The sequence below is a fragment of the Acanthaster planci genome, linkage group LG08, assembly GCF_054643075.1.
Source record: "Acanthaster planci isolate LZ-2023a linkage group LG08, COTS_SCS, whole genome shotgun sequence".
NCBI classification, from domain to species: domain Eukaryota; kingdom Metazoa; phylum Echinodermata; class Asteroidea; order Valvatida; family Acanthasteridae; genus Acanthaster; species Acanthaster planci.
The window spans coordinates 1,569,002-1,590,217 of NC_141784.1; the positions used below are offsets into that span (position 1 = coordinate 1,569,002).

The window sequence follows — 21,216 nt, forward strand, 5'->3', positions numbered from 1 at the left end:
CAGCTTGATACCGTAATTTAAACATTAACGGGTCCGCAGTCAGATCATTATTTTATTTGTAAGGGGAGAAAAGCTGCACATTTCTTCTAAATTTTCAATATGCGAAATTGATCCCGATAACTTCAAGGATGACCGTTATTCTCCTCCTACTTTTGTGTGTACCTTTAATGAGTCAAGCAAGTTTTTAAGAAAATCGCTGAAAAAAGAAGACATTTTATGAATTACAAGGAGAAAGTATGGAACCATGTGCCTCTTGTCACAGTGAGATTTGCCGAAATTCAACATGGTTTGCCATTGCATGGCAAAAGACAAAATTGTTTTAGGACAGTTGTTTTCTGATTTTGTTAAAGACGTATTGTTATGCGCAGTTGAAAACGGTCATGTTGATATCTGCGCATTAGAAATGAATTCGAGCGTTCCTCGCCGAAAATGTGTGCTCACAGTTTGAATTCGATTAAACAGTTGAAATTATGTGAGAACAGACAAAAGTGACCGTTCAAAGAGCACAAAAGTGATCCCACTGCACGAATGTACCTGGAACTTGAATAACAAATGTTTTCAAATACGATACACTTACAAGAACTTGGGGTTACCGGGCCGTTCGACAGGTAGGGCGGTTGTCCCTACTATAATGGAACATAGCAGTTGTAGCAGCCGACAGCGATAGACTTACCGATGCTTTTTACATCGTCCCCAGCCTAAGAAACCACACCCGATGGAGTAATTTTGCCGTCTTTTTACGGATACTGTTCCGCTGTAGGATGTCCTGTACCTGGAAGTTTATGTAAACATCAAACTTATTAACTTATAGGTAGCTAGGCTAATAATTCTACTTCCTTAAATTTTGTTATCAGTAAATTTAAAAAAAAAGGGCAAAACCGAAGGAAAAACTTCGATGCTTGCTTTGCTGTTAGAATGGAGTAGTCGTCCCCTCAAGTACAAACGAAGTACAAATGAGATTATTATAAAATCATACTCTCGCAGAAAAAAAAACACTGAACAAAAAGCAAAACCCAAACAGCAAACAGAAGGAAAAATTGTAAAAACACCACTTACGTTTCCGTGCGCAAACACGTGTGGGCATCGGAACTTGATAAAGCCCAACTTGGCGCCAAAAGGAGACAGAAATATAGGCCTACAGTGAGAGTGTGGATCAACATCACCGTTCAGTGCTGCTGCAATGTCTTCTTGGACAAGGTCGATTTCCCTTTATTTCGATTGCTTGCAGAGCACTCAGAGTAATGTTCCCAGTGGTCCTCCCTTGCACAACCGTGTCCCGAAATTGTCACGTTTAAAATTACCCAAAACAGTGAAGTATTTGGAATGGTTGCCTGGCCCTGAAATGTGCACGTAACAGAAATCACTGTTGAGATTTGCTTGAATGGCAAAACTCGAAAAGTCGGGCTATGTCGGTTGACAGTTCACAGAGAAGTGATGCATTCATCAAGAACAAAGCTGATTTGGATTGGGTTTTTTGCAAGCAACTGCCGAAATACGCTTCCTGTATACCGTGGCAGTTTCCGTTGCCATAAATCAACATCATGCCATGTAAACACGCGGTGTTCTAATTTGTTAAATGTCGAGCATTCCAGGGACTTCCGTTGATCCATGACCCACAAGCTCAACACAAAATAAGACACGCAATAATGATACAATAAATACATAATCTTTCCACCTCTGGGACTTTTGTCGGCGTAAAATCCCACGAATGTGCAACTGTTCCGAAAGGCATTTTTGATGTCACGCCTTGGCATACGTCCAAAAGTCATGTTAACCCAATCGACAACATATTAAGGTAAGGGATTCTAGGTTTCTGTGGGACCAGATTTTTTGAACCAAATAAGAATAAAACACAACAAACACTACCGAGCCAGCTTGTCAGTTTGTGTGGTTTAATCATTACAAGAAAAGAATGTAACATAATTTTACATCATTCTTTTTCTAGATTTAAATTTATCACTAAACATTTTAATCCCTTTAGCAGTGCGCAAAAAGTGGCATTGTGCACTTTACAACGCTAGCCATTATTTCACGTGGAAAACAAATGCTGTAGAGTGTGTCACCCTCAGGGAACGCTACAAGTCAACACGCTAATGGGAGGGGGACTTTGGCTTCTAACAAGTCTGTTTCCCAAATGATGATGTACTAGTATATACCGTATTCCATGTCCCTCTCGGTAGCCTCGTCCATTGCCTCAGCGTGGAATTGACAGCAATCGGTGCAAATAATGGGGCATAAATGAGACCCCTGTCTATAATGGCCGGCTACCGTGTAAAGGGGCACCGACATTTCGTGCTACATGTACATAAACCTCAGGATTATTTTAGAGTTAGCGTGTAAGTTTTAGTTATTCTTTTAGGTTTTTACTCGAGCCTAGAGTTTTGCCAACGGTACAAGAAAGGCCAAAACCTGATTTTTGACGGGATGCTACTTTCGAGTGGGCCAATACTTTGTCTATTCTGCCCCCGTTCCAATCACGTCTTCCAACACTTACGCATCAGGCAGTCATTCGTAACTGATCTGTATTCCCATCCCTCGCAACATTCAGTGATAATTCGCCTTCGGAGTCGATACTGTTGTCGGTACTGAGTAGTATACACATGACTGTAAAATATACAAAACACAATCAGTACAGTAATATCTTCTAATCCCGTGTTACCAGATTGTTTCTTAGTATCATTATTCTGAGTTTTATTATTTCTTAATAAGAACGGTTTCCTAACACAAAATGAAATCGCAACAGAGCTACTGCAGACAGAAGTTCCTGAGATTGCATTAACGTTCTCATGAGCGCACGCGACGGGATACCATTTTTCGCCAACAGGTGGCAGTGTCATTATTAAGAGCTGGGGAAATCCGATTTTAATAAAGGCTATAATCATGGCTCTGGATAGGAGAGAGGTAAATTCGAACATCTTCACGGTGGGGGAGGGGGGTCTACGAGGTTTGAAGACTAGTCTTCTCTCAAGAACCATTTTCCCTTAGGAAATTACATGGTTCATATCCAGACAGTTGTGCAATAAAAAACAGAAACAGAAACAAAACAGGCGGTCGGGAACACGGTTACGCCATTGCTTCTCAAGTCGAAGCTTAAAAATAGAATCGTTTGGAATGCGCTTAATGCTGTCCACACAGTAAAATCGGACAGTAAAAACTGGGCCTATACGTCTAATGAGGCTGGCTTGTGACAAATGTTAATATAATCAACTCCGAGCACAAGTACCCCCAACGATATCTCCAGCAAGATACGAGACGGAGGGGTATTCCGCTGCATGTCCAATCCCTATGCGCACTCTAGACTATTGCTACCTATCACATTCCCCCCCCATGTCTGAAAAGAATTCCTAAGATTCCAATTAAACAATGACCGATGACACAAAGGTGGAGGTACACTCTGTCCCGTATCCTCCTTCAAATGCCTCAAGAGAGGAGTCAGAGTGACAATAAGGTGCTAAATGTCGTTGTACCCAAGTGGCAGGCCCGAGACTTTCGGAAAAAAATTGCCTCAGTCAATCCCCTCTAAAACAATAATGGGTACGCTCATGAATCGTGCCGTTTAAAAAAAAAAATACACACACACACACAAAAGATCAATGCTTGGTCTGCAGTGTTGAGGATTCGCACCCCCTCCCAAGAAAAGGCCTAGTTACTGGCCTGAGTGGCATATTCAGCGAGGGGAAGGGAAGTTGACGCCCCCTCTCAGGATATAAATGTTTCCAATCTTTTTCATTTCATTTGAAACGTTTTGAGAGATAGAAAGCACGAGCAATTTATAGACAGTACAACCACCTTTGGGGGGAAGGAGGTACGCCACTGTCCTTTCCACAGGGCTGGGCCATTCAATAGGCACAGCCACATTGCAACGCTAAGGGCCAACAAGAAACCCGGAGCCTACGAATTGCGTGTTGGAGTGTGCTAAATGCGCACACGAATTGCGTGTTGGGTGTGGCCCTAAATGCGTACACTATTTCAAAAGATTCAGACTGAGGCCGTGTCCGAAACGGGCTTCCAGAGCTACGGCTTGGTCTATTGTCTACGCGTCTCCACGCATTTCCAATGGATTTCCAATTTCCAATGGATTCCTAGCTCTAGACAAAAGATTCGGATTCAGACTGAATGTGCGTTTTCAGATAGCTCTAAACTTGCGGGCACATACATCGGTAAAGCTGATGGTTTTGACATGAATGCGTTGTGAAACTGGTCGCTGTGTCTCTGAGACACCACTGCCTAGGCCTACGGATCACGTAACTCCGGCCCCTTAAACTGTACCAAAGCCATTACACTGATCGATCCTGGGAGTGAGGGGCCCGGGAGGCTACGACCCCCCCCCCTCCGAAGCCGGCAAAACGTTTTAATGTAATTTTTAAAGCTTTTGTTGTAAATTTAATTTCTTTTCCTTTCACAACAGTGTAAAAGCCCTCAAAATGTAGCCTGTACCCTGATAGAAACCACAAAGGGTCACATTATAAACCCAAATGTGTGGCGCCCCAACATCCCCCAACATATTGGTCAGGTACCCGCCCCTCAGCCTACCGGTATCTTTTGCAGTAGGCCCATCCACATCGTCTTGTGTAGTACTTCTTCAAGAAAACAGTATAGGGACTTTGATACATGACAATTTCTCTGAAAGAAAAAAGGACAGGCCTATGGTATGAACAAAACTATTTTTTCAAAATCTGATATCCTCTTGACAGTAGTTAAATATTTCAAATCTAGGAAGCCTCATTCAATTAAAAATATTGAAAAAAACTGAAATAGCCACATTCAAGTGATTAAAGCAGAGAATGAAATGAAAGGATCGGTCACTATGTCTGGATCTTTCCAACTCGCTACGTTTCACTAGTTAAAAACTACACTATAAAGCTGCAGAGCTATATACATCATGACATTTTATATGCTTGAGAAAATGGAGCTAACCAGAAATCTCTTTCGAAATATATTTTTTTCAGGACACTGTCTTAGCATAATAAATAGCATCCCAAGTCTGTTGTCAACAAGAAGACTTGGTCATTAAAACTTGTTTTTTTTTCTCTCATAAATCTCAATTCCATTTTCCTTAAAACTTTGTTAAATATTCCTGTACAACATGCATGCACGGCAAGCTTAACTTACGTCTGTTGGCGGGTGCAGGTGTTGTCATCGAGCCGTGTCAAGGCGAAAGACGCAGCCGGCAGGAGACAGCAATACAAGGCGAAGGTGTGCAAGACAAGCATGGTCCCACTCTGTCCCTTCGTCGAAATCACTAGAATATACTGCTACATGCACGGCTTGTGACAAGTTGCCTAGTTCACGATACAACGTCCCGCGAAAAAGGTTCACCGTTTACGGGTTTGAATTTAACGACAGCAATATAGAACTCCGCCGACCGGTCGGCCTCCTAAAACAACTTCTAATGACAAGCCTTACGCGACGAAAAGATGTCCGAAATCTGGACCAGAATAAAAAGATTCCAAATGATGAACGAAATCTTGAAATTACTGCGGGTCGAAAGATTTCAGTTCAGCAGCAAGGTTGAAATTGACCAACAAAATGATCACTTTGGTCGTGGAACGACAAACAACGGAAAACATTTTATTGCTTCCCGGTATGTAGCGTCACATCCGTTTCTCCCAAGACAACAAAAGAAAATAAAAAACAGTAGGCAATTAAGATCGAAAGTTGCTTTCTTTTCCCTAATCGAAATGAACCAGTGTACAGGTGTTAAAGCTTGACGATAGATGTTAAATTCAATTCTTATGTGGTTTTTGGAAAGGAAAACTTGTTCTATTTTTTACTTGACGCATTGATATCACTACACAATAAGTGCGGTGGCTAAGTTCACGACTCGCTATAGTTTGTCAGTTGGAAGTCCTTCCCATCAAAAGAAATGACTTTGTTCCGGTTCAATGACTTGCAATTACAAGGCATGGTTTATTTCCAAGTTCATCAGGGAGACAGAGCCAGCAAAAGGCTTGCATTTGCCAATGCCTAAGAAAGAACCACTGTTTTCTCTTTGAAAATTACAGTTTATATTCAAGTACTTGCTAGTCTATAAAACGTCTGCTCGACGTGGATATGTTTTTTTCTTTATCCTTCAGTGCTAAACCTGTAACTTTATCTTGCGTGACCGGACTTACGCAGAAGACAGTCGTCGGTGGTTGTCTGATATTCCCATCCCTCACAGCATTCAACGACTGTTCCATTTACCAGCTTTGACTGCAGCCTGTATCTGGTGGTGTATATAGTGCTACGAAATAAATTTAAAAAAAAACAAAAAAACTAAAATTGAATCAACCGAGGAGTGTATACAGTTCTTTGGCAGTTTTGAGTGATTTTAAATTGCCTTGTCCAGACCGTGGTTGAAATGCATATTTTATTTATTTTGTCGCGGGAATTGTCGAGTTTATGTCATGTCTATTCATCTAGCGCACTGATTTTTAAATTAAGCGTACAATGTTTGCAAAAATATTTCGGACCGTAAAATTCCCTACGTGATCGTGTTACATCATCTTTAGGAAGACCGAACACCTTCCTTCTTAAAAAGATTTAAGTGATGATTTCGCTCACCGATACTTGGTGCGACATCTTCGTCCTTTCCTGTTGCATCGCTGGTAGGGTTGTCTTTCGCTAACTGCGAATGTTTCATTATATGTCACGGCGGATCTGAAAATGGTAAACGTGCAATGGAAATGGCTGTTTAAATAAATACATGAGATGGCATCTCTTTCGAAAAGCAAGATTCGATTGTTAACCCCTAAAACAAACAACTTCTTTAACTTCAACTACAAAAGGTTGGTGTGGACCGTTCGAGGTTTTTGAATTGTTCGTTTCTTCGTTTTTGAAAGTATTTATTGAAAAACAACAGCAAAACAAAGGTACATGTAGGCCTAGACTGAATACTGTATCGAATAATAAAACAACAATTCAATAGGCCTCAGACGAAGGATGATGTCAAGCTATTGCTACTTACATCTCCAGGCGTAAACATGCATTGTTGTCAGACAGAGTAAGACCCCGGCAGGGCGTCAAGGGAAAACAGAAGAAAAGGCTGACAACCAATCCCCCGAATAGAGCCATATTTCCTGTGAAGTAGGCCTTGGCCATCGATTTGCAAAATGAAATAACATTCAACGATAAGACCGAGCAGCCGTGACGCGCCAAGATTTGTACACTGACCCGACAAGCATCAAAGTTTTCTTTATTTTGAAGTACGGGACAAGAAATGGGCGCCACTGGGAATAATCCACTCATATGATTACACAAGAGACGTAAACAAATTGGGACAGATGGTTTGGACACGAAAGAAAAGGGACAAGAGAGAGAAAGAAAAAAATAAAAGAGGAAGAAGGAAAAACCCTCAAAGCTCTCATTGTTGCCCAATGCAGAGGAAAGTCGCAATAAAAGAGCCATTAAGACTTTTGCATGTTTGTAACGCGACATCCTGTATCCTATTCTACGGTAATTTTGAACCGTGACCTTTTCAGGGTGTTGTGTAAATCCTTAGTTAATTACACACACTTTTGGGATAGGTAAAATGGAGAATGTTACCACAGGATTTGTACACAATTAATGTCGACGACATAGTTAACTTCGCAAACAACATTACCAACGGACTTCTCAAAAGCCACCGGCATGATGTAAGAAAATCAAGCGCATTGATACGTCAACGAGTAATCAGGGCCGAATTTCTCTTGCGCGTTATTATTATACGGCTGTTACATGAGAACTTGATTCTTTTCTTGCCTGTGGGCGTAAAATGGCCTCCTTTTCCTGTACGACCTATAACACAAACCCAACTCGTTTCAAAAACGGAAATAACATTGGTCTTAAAGTACCAGGGATACTCTTGTTGGCTGTATCGAGCGAGTGTTCAGTGCTCAAAAAACTGAACGTAGTTACAAGTCCGTGGGAGGAAATTATTTGCAGGCAGAGAGTCACACTGGGCTAAACACGACAGTCTGTCAATATTCGGAGTGCTATTAAACTCCTGTGATTGGAATTTGAACTTGGGCACAAGACGACTTACGCCGCAGACAGTCATCATCTCCGAGGGACGTCCAACCCGGGCAACATCTTGCCACTGACCGCTCGGCCGAACGATAGTTCTGCGTGTATCCTGTGTAGTACGTAGTCCTGTCGAAGAAAAGATCAAAGAACTAAAGAAAAAAAAAACCACTTCGCAAAACCACTATTTATGACAGCCAGCAGGGTTTTAGCCTTTGGGACGATACTTTGAACCCAACCAAATTATTGACATCAGAGGCGGGGAGTGATTTGTGTTACCCGTTGGGGATGTCCCCCCTACATTGTGTTCCCTTTATTAACAGGATTTCCGCGAAATCTGGGTCAAAAGAAGACATTTTGCGGACTTTAAAATTACTGGGATCTTGATCTACGACGCCATTCTAGAAATTGATGTCATCTTCCTAAAATATTTATGGCACAAGAGGGAAAGAAAATATAAATGTCAAGGCCGTAACGTACGCTGATTGAATACACTGGGTGGGATTTTGAGATATGGTGCTTTGAAAACAAAATCCATGGCATACGTTTTCCAAAATGTAATCCGGAAAAGAAGTTGGTCCTTTCCATTTATGAAGGGTTGTAAAAACTGCAATGTACATTTCGCTGCAAAGATTGGCATATAAAACCCCGAAACTTTAATAAAAGAGGAAATGGTATACTCTCTGCGGTCACAAAAAAGACGTTGGGGTTTTAATGTCCAATTGGTTCCTTTGGGATAAATAGAATCTCCCTTTTTAAGTTTTTCAGAATATCTGATGCTCTTCAGCTGAACTTATCAGAGCTGAGCAGTGCCTTTGGTCTTGTCGTTGTTTGCATTTGGAGGTTGTTTTATGGATATGTTATTCCCCGGTGGTCTAAACCTGTATTGCATGGGGGGGGGAGCAAGGCAGACGAATGTAAAAAGGGCTGGCGGATCTATGAGCAATTACACGATGACGCTGTTCGAGGCAAACCGGTACGGCAAATGGGTTATAACTGCAAACTCGGAACGGCCGAAAATTTTAATAGACCATAACTCGAAAAACCGGTTTATTGACGATGCTGTTTAAAATCTCCCCACATCAAATGTATCTCATTCCATTTTTATAGGTTATTTAATTTTGTCATTTCACTAAAATGGACGAAACTTCCATTTTACAACAAGAATACATTGTGAAACACAAAAGTCATGATCCTGCAAAAAATGTCTTAGTGCACAGCTTGCTCTCTGAAAAATAACGCTTGACTGCAAAAGGTGTTTTAAAGGACCAACTTCTCTTTCATTTTCTGCTATATCAGAACTCATTACCCTCCATGCTGAAGTCGAAAAGGCAGCGGCATCAATAGCCCAACCACTACTTGATAGATATATTCACACATTCAGAAGATAGCATACAGAATAATAGTTTTACTTAATGTGAACATCGACTGTCAAGGGATCTTAAAGATGCATTAAATTACACTCGTTAAAATAACGACACGAGCAAACTGCCGGACGTAAACAATGCTGCAATAGGTAATGGTCAATAATTGTTTGTAGTACAGGTGAAATCATTCTGTGCCGATGCACCAGCTATTTAGGCCCAGCGGGAAACGTTTTCTTCCTTCAAGGCCGCTCTAAGCAATGTGGGATGCAGCTCGTTTATGATGCAAACAGTACCATTTTCTTTGTTGACATTTGTGGCTTCATTTAAAGGATCTCAAGGTCACATATTCCCCCTCCCCGATTATCTTGAAAATTCCCTAAAACTTGGGTCGCCGGCAGCCGTTGATTGCAAACATCATTTCAAAACCGGATCCTTAAAAATGTACCATTTCAGAGGAAAGTACTCTTGACTCGGTGCCGCACTGCTAGCAATAATCAATAAAGAGACAAACTGGAGACTGTGCCTCTGACGGCTGAAAAGGACAGGCTCGTCAGATTTTACATAATTCCACAGTTATAATCGGTGACCTTTCGTCACAAAAGAAAGAGGAAGAGATAACAGAAAGGTACTTTTCTTAAGGGACATCCATTTTGGGGCTTTTCAAAAAAAGTATTAAAACATATTTTGTCAACCACAAAAACATGGACATGCAAGTTCAAATGTCTTGGCCATAATTTTTCTTGTCTACTCTTGTTTGGTTGGGGAAAAGGATTTGGTAAGCCTGTGAAAAGGTAGAGAAACAAAGATGAACCCCTCATTATCCATCTGAAAATTACTCCTCACTAACCGAACTTCACAACCTGTAACGAGGACGCGATCTTTTCGAAGATTTTACTTTATTGTTTTCTTCTCTTTTCTTTTTCTTTCCTTTTTCAATGGAAAAAAAGTTTGGATCGTGCCACTGAGCGCAAGGAAGAAGTACTTGAAAGCAAGGTCACTTTTATTTTTTTTGGGGGGGGGAGTCCCACCTTGTGTTAACCTCCCGATCCCCTCGACCATAGCACTGCCGGATCGTGAGGGGCAGGGCCAACCCAATCAGAAGGTCTTTTTTTTTATTCAAGATAATTTTATAGGGGACATAGCATTTAAATTTCAAATGAAGCACTACGTAAATGCGAGAGGGGTGTGACCTTTTTGTCACAAAAATAAATAAGTCAGTCACCACTAGAAACTAACTTGTCTTCATTTTGTACATATGCCATGTACATGTAAACCCATACCTTTTTAGAGACCAGAAATGACAAAATAAATTAAAGCAAGTAACTGAGAAAACTATAGAAAAGCGGAATATGGTGGCATGTAATTTTTAATTCCAATGATTGGGCCCTAATTCATAAATCCGTTGGCAATTAAAATGGACACGTAAACTCATTGAAAAAGGACACAACAGACCCGGGAGTAGTTAATAACCCCCAATTTGAAAGCGCCAGACACAACCTATCGATTGATTCCCAGCCAGCTAAACTCACAGGACTGTTTTATTTCCTCAGTTCAGTGACATTTGTACACAAACCTATAGGCGTAAATCTTCCCTCTATATTCCCTCTATATTTTTCCAGCCAATTGTAAGACAATCAAAGCACCTGTTACCCCCCCCCCATAGTGCCTGGTCCCAACATACAAAGCCCTGTAGTCTCAGCAAGCTAATGTTTAATATGTGGTGTGGGGGGTCAATTATACAAATTTGTGTAACCACTTTTGTCACTCGCCTATACTCGTTCGGGGGTGTTTCAGTTTGTTTCAAATAACTTACCGATATCGCGTACATCTTGACCAGCCTAAAAAACCGCACGATGTTCTGTAAGGAGTGCTTCTGGTCAAAGCTCTCGATGCAGAGAAACTTTCTGCAAACCTAAAAGCAATGAAAACAACAGTCTGTACTTACTTAAGAAAGAAATAATAATTTATCTACGTTTTTATCTGTGTTGTGGCATCAGGAAATGGTTAGAGAATTTTATTTTATTATTTTTTATTATAGAGGGATAAGCAAATTTATCAGCATGAATAGTGTAAAATTATGTAGATATGCATTCACCTTCAGCATCTGTGCAGCCTATTTTTGAAAGTTCTACGGAAAACTTTCGGGATTGTAACAGCTACAAGCCTCAAACTTCTGTTAATTGGTAATGTGTTTAGATCTATTGAATGATTTCAAACCACCATTCTTACGTTTCACGGTGTTCACAGGCGTTCTCGTCTCCAAGAGATAGACCTGAACTCGACGACACGCTCAGGCAAACAGCTAAAAAACCGTAGAATACTCTCAATCGCCGCATGATGATGAGGCCAACTTCCACAATCGTACGTCGCACAAACGACGAGTGGCCTTCCAATTCGAGTCGGAGGCGGTATCTATTCCAACCTGCGCGTGCTATCAGCCCCACACCTGGACTACAGGAATTCCGGCCCGATATCACCCCACACACTAAAAACTGCGAGTGCTAAAAGGTATTGACCAATTACGACCAATCATGTTACTGCTGCGTCACGCCCCTGCAGGTCAGCGTATCGAATCAAGTTGCCGACGACCACTATTTTCATAATTTTTGGAAAGTGGAGAAAAGGTTTGACTGAAACCCGCAACTTTAAGCCCTTAAAAATACTGAAGCTAAAATTTGGATAAACGAATGCAAGAAACATGTCATTATAGGACCTAACGTTTCTTGGAAACATGAGGAATTAAGTCCACTGAATTTCACTAATAAAACAAAATGAAAATAAAGTTTAACAGGAAAAAGGAGAACTTTCGTTCGTATGTCCACGACAAAACATAATTCATTCTTTTCCATATTTTTTCATGGTAATTTTATCTCAACAAGGTTTAAGGTTTAACCTTGAAACAAATTTCATTTCAATAACATTCTGGAAATTCCTGAAATGTGACAAATTCCGCACTGTTCTCCTTTTCAATTCAATTCAAGAAAACCTTATTCAATACTCTTTTTCCAAAAGAATACGTTGATAATTAAGGGAACAAGGTACATAGAAATTGACAAAATGAATATTAAGCTTAAGAAAATACAACAGAAGTTAAAGAAACTTGGCACATTGAAATTAGCAAAGTGGATGTAAATAACTTTTCTCCAGATACATGTACTTGATGAAAAAAAGAACATTAGAACTTAAAAGAAAAGTAGTCCATACAAATAAAAAAAGTACAAATAAGAAAGAGCATGAAGCTATTGAATAAGCAAAGGATTGTAAAAACAGCCCTTAAGACAAAAGACATAACAAGAACCACAACACGAACAACTACGAGACAAAAACACAGGACAGACAAGAAATAAAGACACAGACTTTTGAGTACAGTCAGCTGATATGGCGTGGTATCGTACGATATGCAAACCCTTAAAAACAAGCACATGCGTGAGAAAAATGATTGATTAATAGAGTCATAAACAACGTGTGGGGCTTTAATGTAATTATTTAAGCCCATCGAACGAAACAAACTTACTCCCATTTTTACAACCCTCAAGCAAATTCCAGTGATATGGCTCCATAGACCGAGATATACGAAATACGGGTAAATATAATGAACAGCTTTGATGAAAGTGAAGTTAATTCAAAATTGCTATCAATGCGCTGGCAGAATATAGTCCATATTAAGTCACTGTGTGGAGTCTCTCTAATTAATGGTTCGCACAAAAGCGTCTATTGTCTTCCGTTGAACATGGTACGTATGTTGGACTGCCGAAGGATCAATGTCATGGAGAGTTCATCGTGACCGTGGGGTTTTGCATGACGCGTGGCGGGGCCCTGTTGGGGGTTCGGTCCCGTCTACGAGGCCACAACGCCCCCCCCCCCGCCTATACCAAGGTTGGCTAATTAGTGATGGTGAATGTAATCCCGTACAGTCGATGATAGCCTACGGGTCGGTAATCAGACTTGCGTGGGTTCATGGTTCAGCTCTAAAGGGAAATTTATCTCCCCCACCCTTGCCCTGGCTAGGAGGCCATTGCATTTTATTACTCTCAAATGCCAACAGAAAAAAATGGAAACTGTTTTATTTCTTACTAACAGTGAAATTCTATTGAAAAAAAAGCAACAACAAATGACTAAGCACAAACCTTTACTCCTGTAAGTATGGAATGAATGAATGTCCTTGGTTAAAACAAAAACGTAGTTCTTCGTAACGGTAGTTGCTTCTAAAATACACGCATTGGTTGGCTGAGTATATATTTCTCACGAACCCCTAGCGCTAGTATTCCGTCTAAGACTACTTCAGATCTGCAAATACACACTTCCAATCCGTATCTGATCCACATCAGGCCTCATCAGATCGGATTGAGCCATGCGAGAGCGATCGAATCGGGCCAGACCGATTAACCTGGAGCTACCTTCTTTTTATGGCAAACCGACGCACACCTTGCTTTGGAACCCGAAGTTGATGCAGCGGAGATATGTCAATAAAAAGGCACTTGTCCAATTGGTCTTACGTCACAAGAGACGAATCCTCTTCATCCAGCTATTAATGGGCCTCGAGCTGGACCAAGAGAAGGCGCTATTTTCTTTGCAATGGAGGCTCCTTTGGTAGGAACTGAAGTTCGCTGGTTCACAAACGTCGCATCGCTACCAACAAAATAAACACTCCCGACCAACGCGGCTCTTTTTAACCGATGAGGGGGGTTTCTGCTCGAGGTGGATAGGACATTGGACCTGATGATCTAGAGGGCGGCAGTTTGAATCCACATTCGAGGGCTCACCAATCAGGCAGTCGTTCGAACGTGGGCCGACTTGCCACCCCTGGCAGCAAATGTACACCCATCGACTGGCAATGTGTGTCCTGGTGGAGTGTTGCAAGCAAAATACACTGAGCTGTTAGAGTCTGAGTGTATGCACATTACGCACTTCATACTTTTCCGAAAGAGTTTCATCATATCGAATAGGCCTAAACGTTTTTAATAAACCCACAGCATCACGGATTTGAACGACAAATACATGAATTGTGCGTTATGTATTTGTCAGTTAAATGTTTAAACCCATTTTTAAAGTACAAGAAAAATTGTTGAAAGCTTGTAGGAACAAAATGTCGCCCCGAAATTGAGATTCTTCCATTTTTTTTCTTTTTCAGGTGAGCTTTAAAATGAACTTTAAAATTGGACTTGTGTCAATGTCAGAATTGTAAATCTTCGATGGAACAATGTGGGCAAAAGATGAAGAATGACTTGTTTTCGAGTGGAATTTGTTTTCTCGGATCACATCTTATCTTCGAATTGTGCATAAAATGTACATCTTATTTGTTATGCTGCATTGTAAATCCCCTAGTTTAGTTGGCGCATCAAGCACATTATCGGTTCACAAAAACGGGGCTCGTCTTAACTTATTATTATTCGGGTTAATTTGGAGTAGAAATTAGTTGTAATCTACACCACTGGAGTAACATGTCAACCCAGTCTTGGGGGTTGCAGTTACTTATCACCCTTACTTAGGTTACAATTCAGCCCGACATTTCATAAGATTTGTTTCACATACATGTATGCACAAATGTAACACAATTTTGTGTGAACAATAGTAATCGTGTGAAAACAAAAATCTACTTTGGACAATACTTTGAAAGCTGGGGTTCGCCCTGCGGGTTGAACGGAACCCTTCCTCTCGCCAATTTTTCCTGATATCACCATCATGATGCACCCCTTGATCGTATTGTTTTTTTTTTAAATACACATTTAATGTTTTTCGAGATGAGGCACATTTTTGACAAAGAGATCGATTCCTGAAATATCTGTTGAGTGTCGCATTGGCAGTGGACAAGGAATGGCGCTGGTTTACGAGCATTCGTAGAAAAAAAAGTTGCTCTTCGTCGTTGCACTTACAGGGCGCTGAGAAGGTCAGTAATGTAAACTATATAAGGGGCGGGGGCACGACCCCACCTGCTCCAGGGTCGGGCTCCCCCTTGTGCCTTTCCTTTAGACATTAGAGAAGGAATAAATCCGTTGATAGTCCTCCATGGTCATTGTTCGAATCGTGATCGACTTACCCACGGAGTTCCCCTCCAGAAAAATGAGAGCCCTAAGTGCCCCCTGAGAAACGCATACACCAGTTACGCCGCTGAGGCATCTTGTTTTTATTTACTTACTACTTTCCCAAGTCCATTCTATGTCCACTCCACCACCTGCTACGGGACAGTGTAACTCTCTTTAAAGATGAGGTTGAAGAAAATACATCTTAGAATATACAAACATATATAGTAAAAGCAAAATCCCAGTGTTTCCTCTGCTTTAGGCCTAGCATCGTTTGTTTGCAAGCAAACAAACGAAAAACTCGAAGAATCAGGGACGGGGTTCACTTGGTGCGGGCATTTTTTCTAAAGGAGCAGTTTGAAAGTTTGAAGTGTGTATACTGGACGTGAAAACTTTCCTGCAAATACTTTATATCTAGCCTCTTGGATTTCAGTGGAATGCCCTGATTGCCCTGTCCAAAGATCCGCGCTGGACACATATTCCTGTGCTGAGGACAGTGTTTCGTATCCAAAACTAAAACACATAAATACATGTCAAACGAGGATCGACAGATGTTCCTCATTATGTTGTGGGTTTTCAACTTCAACATACTTGAAGTTCACTTACGTGACATAGTTGATGCACAGGTAGGCTACGTTTGGTACAAGGGAAAGAACCGTCGCTGCGCAAATCAAGCCCGTTAGTAGCAGGACCGGGACGCCCACTGAAATTCGCAAAACAGCGGGGATGGATTGTGCCATCGCTCGCTGGAGGGCATAGCCCATTTTAGCGTCGATTGCCAAAGTTAGTTCACTCGAAATTGAGCGACTTCTAAACAAACTAGTGAACTGTATCCAAATGTGAACGCTTTAAGTAACTTTAAGTGACAAACATGTACTTTTCATTTTCGTCTGACCATCGTTATACAAGCGGCTGGGATCAATGTGGTCATTTTCCAGGTTAAGTTAAAATAGTTATCGTCCTCGATATCGATGATACTCATGGAGAAGTTCCTTTTGAAATTTTACATGAACACCCCAGGAAGGCAAATTTTACTGTGATTTCACTATACCTTTCGTACAAGCTTTGACCAAACTTGAAGATGAATCCCACAATTGACAGGTTTCATTTCAATGTTACAAAAATATCAGGTGAATTGAATAATAACTGTGTGGATATGAAGTTTGAATTACAGCACGACTCGAATGTAGGCCTATACACCTTGTTCAGGGTGACCCCGCTTGAACCCATTATATTGAACTTTTCAATGTTTCGGAACTGGCAAACCCGAGCTCAGGAAGAGAAAACGCGCGCACAGGAATCCAAACCTGGGAATGAGACTTCACTCACGTCACATCGCCGCTCGCAGGGTCAATAAAAAAAGGGTACAGCATAGCTGCACGGTTTGCGGGTACCGATGTCATAAGCGGTACAACACAAAAACGGGTTCAAGTTTTCTCTCGATGCGAATCGACTTCCTTCGGTGAACGCTTAGAGCCTACAGTTAGTTCAGATTTCAATGTGGCCGCCGTCATCGCTTTGCCCACTTCACTGTTCAATACGTGCGGCGTATTGCCATACCCTGTATATCTTTCTAATTGATAGTATCCATATTGATACACTGACCGCGCCCCTGATCTGTACAGAAGACAATACCAGGCAAATCGGAACAACGGCCATGTTTGCGTTTCCATTGCGTTTGCCAAAGTTTGAATGTTAAGTGTGACACTGCATGTAGTCAATGTTATGACTGAAACCTGAACGGAATGAATAGGCGAAAAAGACTACTCTGGGAAATCTAGGCAGGGAGATGTACATTTTCGCGCGAGAGTGGATGTATTTCCCCTTTGATCGACCAAATTAATAAAGTTATGTAGAAGCTGATGCTGTTTGCTTGTGAAGAACATTCCTTTATGCTTGCTGGTGATGTGGGACTCGACTTGCACCCACAACGTCATGCTTCCATATTTGTACTAAATAAGTGGGGATGGCAAAACGTATCAAATTCGTTCTGAATTAATTCGGCTACACGTGCAGTGGAATCACCCGCTTAATAGTGCTTCTTTCAACAACAGGGAATATGGGTGTTTCACAACAGTGTGTCTTCAAGAGTTTGCATTGCGTTGGCCAATCACAAGGTACGAAATCTGTCGACCCAATGTGCGTTTGGAAATGGTCTACAAATGTAGGGCGTAGTGATTGGCCAATGCGTTGCAAACTCTTGGAGGCGTACTGTTGTAAGTCGCCCATATTGGGATTTACCAAACAAAATAATGCGCCCCACAAGTCACAAACCTAACTTCAACAAAATGTTTTCTGTGGGTTACCAAATACACGTAGGCCCCCCTATGTGTCAAGTTTAAGAGTGCTCGCGTGAATGGTACAGAATATGGCTGACCGTAAGTACAAAAGGTGTATTCAAGTGTTACACAATATCGTGCGAATATTAACACTAACTTATAAATATTTTACAAAATACGAAAATTAAAACGATTTCTATTGGAGGCAAATAGGCCTACTGTCACTTATAATAGGTAAGCTTTCTGCAAAATGTGACTGCCTAGTAATACGGGCAATTCACAAACGTGTGCCTTCAAGAGTTTGCAGCGCGTTAGCTAATCAAAAAGCGCGAAATCTGTTGGCCCTTTCCAAACGGGCATTGGGTCAACAAATTTCGTGCTTTGTAATTGGCCAACGCGTCGCAAACTCTTGGAAGCACACTTGGCGTATAACGCCTGTACTGGCAGCCAATGTTTCTAAGCAAAAGAATGGTATATCCACCGGAAGCAGAACCAAGAGAGGGCGCAATTTTCCTAACAACCAAGGCTCTTCTGATGGGATCTAACTGCACTTCCATGGTTCATGAACAAGTGTTACATTGATTCGTTGTTGCTATTAAACAACAACGTGAATACCCCCCACCAGCGCAACATGGATATTTTCGACCTTCTGCTCAAGGCGACCGAAAAGAGTTGTTTCACTTACGAGAGTCACAGGAGTCGTGTCGCCTGGAGTACATCCACCCGGGACAGCACTCTAAACCAACGGAGGAGACAAGGCGAAAACTGGTGGTGTACTGCTCCCGATAGACCACTCTGAATGGGGGGAAATTGGTAAAGTTTGCCCACTGGCGTAATAAAGGAATGGGGCACAGGGACATGTTACATGTACTTCCAACAGACGCCCCTTTGAAATCTTGAAGTGAACACAACCAACAGACGCAGTTAATTTCACTGGTAACCCTTCCCCCTTACTTCCACCTCAGTAACGTCACCGGGATTTGGCTTAGCCTTGGCCGAGGCATTTGTCATTAGCCGTCCACAACTGACCGGCTGTAGCCGGCATGCAGCTACCCTCTCGCGGTGCACTTACGTGGCATAGCCTGCTCGACGGCGAACGGTGACCTCATAGGGCAGCGTGAGGTCGCTGTTTGCCTTCATTTCTGTACACTCATGAAATCAGCCAAGGAGCGCCAGTGGGTTCAGTTTAATAGCGCACAGAAGGCTTATGAAAGACGCCTTGATCATGGTCAGAAGTTCAGGCATGGCTTTTGAAGGTAAATTTACATGCAAACACGAACACATATGTAAAAAATATGTTTTAACCGGCAAGAGTGTTTTACTCTAATTCCCCTTTTCACCGTAGCTTTACCTTAAGGTCTGATCTGGCTGTACTTGAAAATTGTACATTTCCGTCAAAGAATTTACGCATTGAAACAGCCCAATGAAAGTCGTGAAGCCATTCTGAGAACACCTTGATGATTAGCTGAAGAAATAACGTCTTACCTGATCTGCTGACATATAAACCAATTGCCGCACCTGGTCATGTAGGTCTCGTAATGGGCAGTCTGGCGACTAGCAGTGTACGTCTCATTGTATCTGTGGTGCATGGACAGAGACAAGGGATATGACAAGCGATGCAGCAATGTGATTCGTATAGTCATCTATTAGCGAACCTTCTCCTGGATTCAAACTCAATCACCGAGGAAAGTTTCCCCAGTCCTCACCAATCGAGAGCACGGGATGTACACGGCTTGACGCACCATCCCGAAATGATGTAAACTTCGAATCTGCTGAAGCGATTGTCTATAACGACTTTAAAATTCTAACTGTAAACTGACACCCACTGGCAACGAAACCCTGTCATGAGAATCTTTTTTTTCTAAATAACCAGCTTCTCTGTTTTCAACGTTCTTTTTTCTGGAAAATTGTAAGCAGTGGGAATACAGGTTTTTTTCTTATTCAATGTCTTTTATCTGATATTTAAAGATCAGTCACATTAATAATTAACAATTTCAGTTTTTATGAAATTGTGTTATATTTAAAACAATCCATTATGTAAAAACAAATACAGATTGATACTGAGGTTAAAAGCACGAGTTCTCCTTCATATCAAGCAAAATGAAAACAAAAGTCGTCGGAGGCATCCAATAGAAGCTCGCTTTGACGTCATACTACGGATGGGCAATACGGGCAATTCACAGGAGTGCACCTTCAAGAGTTTGCAACGCCTTGGCCAATCACAACGCGCAAAATCTGTCCGCCTTTTCCAACACGCACTGCGTCAACAGATTTAGCGCACAGTGATTGGCCAACGCGTTGCAAACTCTTGGAGGCGCACTGTTGCGAATTAAACGACGCATTAAACGACTGTTTCATTTTTTTCGCTGCGACCGCGCCAGCGTGCGTGAGTGCCGTGCTTGTTTGCATTTCACTGTGAATTAAAAGAGGTCGGACGGTTAGAGGGACTTGGAATTGCTTTTATATCGACAATGTCAGGCAAGTCAAGATGTCAACACTGGATCGTATGATAAAGTTGAACCGTCCCAATCACATCGAACTTACTTTACCCGGTTTTTTTTTCTGTTCTTATGCTGTAGGGCTTTAAAGCCCTGGGAGAAAGTCCGAACAGCCATGGATGTGAAAAAAAGAGCTTTTATATCGAGAACATCATAACAGGGTGTGCTTTACAGGAATTTGTACGTGTGGTTGCGGCGCGGTATTCAACATGGCCGCTACCATTTTTTTTACATCGAAAATGGGGGTGGGTCAAAACAATTTACAAAAAAAAATCAAAATTTAAAAATCATCAAAAAATTTTATTGGCCCCTTGCGGCCGCAAATCTGAGAAACTCAGGGGAAAGAAACCATTACATTTTCAAGTCGCTGGATTTGTATGCCGCCTCATCGAAGCATTGTTTTTACTCTGAGCATTCTCTCGGTGGAACTGAATTCCCAAAATGACGATATTTTTTATACATTCGAAGAGAAGCTGCCACATTAGTTATTGTATGGGTAATAACAACCAATTCCCTGTTTGATAACCATTTTGGGTATATGTGCTGATCTATGTCAGGTTCAAGTACTAGACTATATAAGGGCCCACTCCCACAAGCAATTGATAACGGAGCGCGTAATGGAAAAATGGTTGCAGTGCCGAAACTTGCATTTTACACATGTTGTACATCAATTTGCACATTGTAACTGACGCAGTTCATCAAGCCGTACTTCTTCGGTGCTCCCTGAAAAATGTGTGCACCGTGGGAGTCCTTCGAATTTCACCCTATAGTTACACCACTGCGTTTACTTTTGCTTGCGGTGTCTGGTGTGAAATACGGGTAGTGTCAAACAGCACTGAGGACCGAAAACACAGTTTTTAAAAGTATATACTTCATATATAAAATGCCTAAATTGGTGGAATGGCTAATTGTACAAGACAGGAATATTGAAGGAATATGAGAGATCAGTTCTCATGTCGCAGGGTCTTTATATTTTTAAAAACTTTCCCCGCTGTTCAACAAGCTATCACCGTTTAAAACATATCGTAGACCTAAACAGAGTTTCTTTGGAGGGTACCTGGGCGTGCTT

At 41.5% G+C, this 21,216-nt stretch overlaps 1 protein-coding gene across 7 annotated transcripts in view; it reads right to left on the bottom strand.

Moving 5' to 3' along the window:
• Positions 1 to 21,216, bottom strand: part of LOC110978088 (uncharacterized) — a 67,478-nt gene that overhangs the window by 33,359 nt on the left and 12,903 nt on the right. For 2 of the 7 annotated variants that reach the window (XM_087140303.1, XM_087140302.1), the window contains 2 exons: positions 19,135 to 19,227; positions 18,335 to 18,444 (listed from right to left, as the gene is read on the bottom strand). The exons of 1 other annotated variant lie outside the window; for it this stretch is intronic. In XM_087140303.1, the coding sequence (XP_086996429.1) occupies positions 18,335 to 18,444; positions 19,135 to 19,175 (151 nt within the window). In that variant the 5' untranslated portion in view covers positions 19,176 to 19,227. Of the gene's footprint in view, positions 1 to 673; positions 773 to 1,056; positions 1,918 to 2,494; positions 2,605 to 4,533; positions 4,624 to 5,112; positions 5,602 to 6,116; positions 6,227 to 6,546; positions 6,643 to 6,949; positions 7,678 to 8,005; positions 8,113 to 11,163; positions 11,263 to 11,579; positions 12,352 to 18,334; positions 18,445 to 19,134; positions 19,228 to 21,216 lie in introns of those variants that run through there. 4 more of the 7 variants (XM_022232776.2, XM_022232775.2, XM_022232778.2 and 1 more) reach the window with 4 other exon arrangements.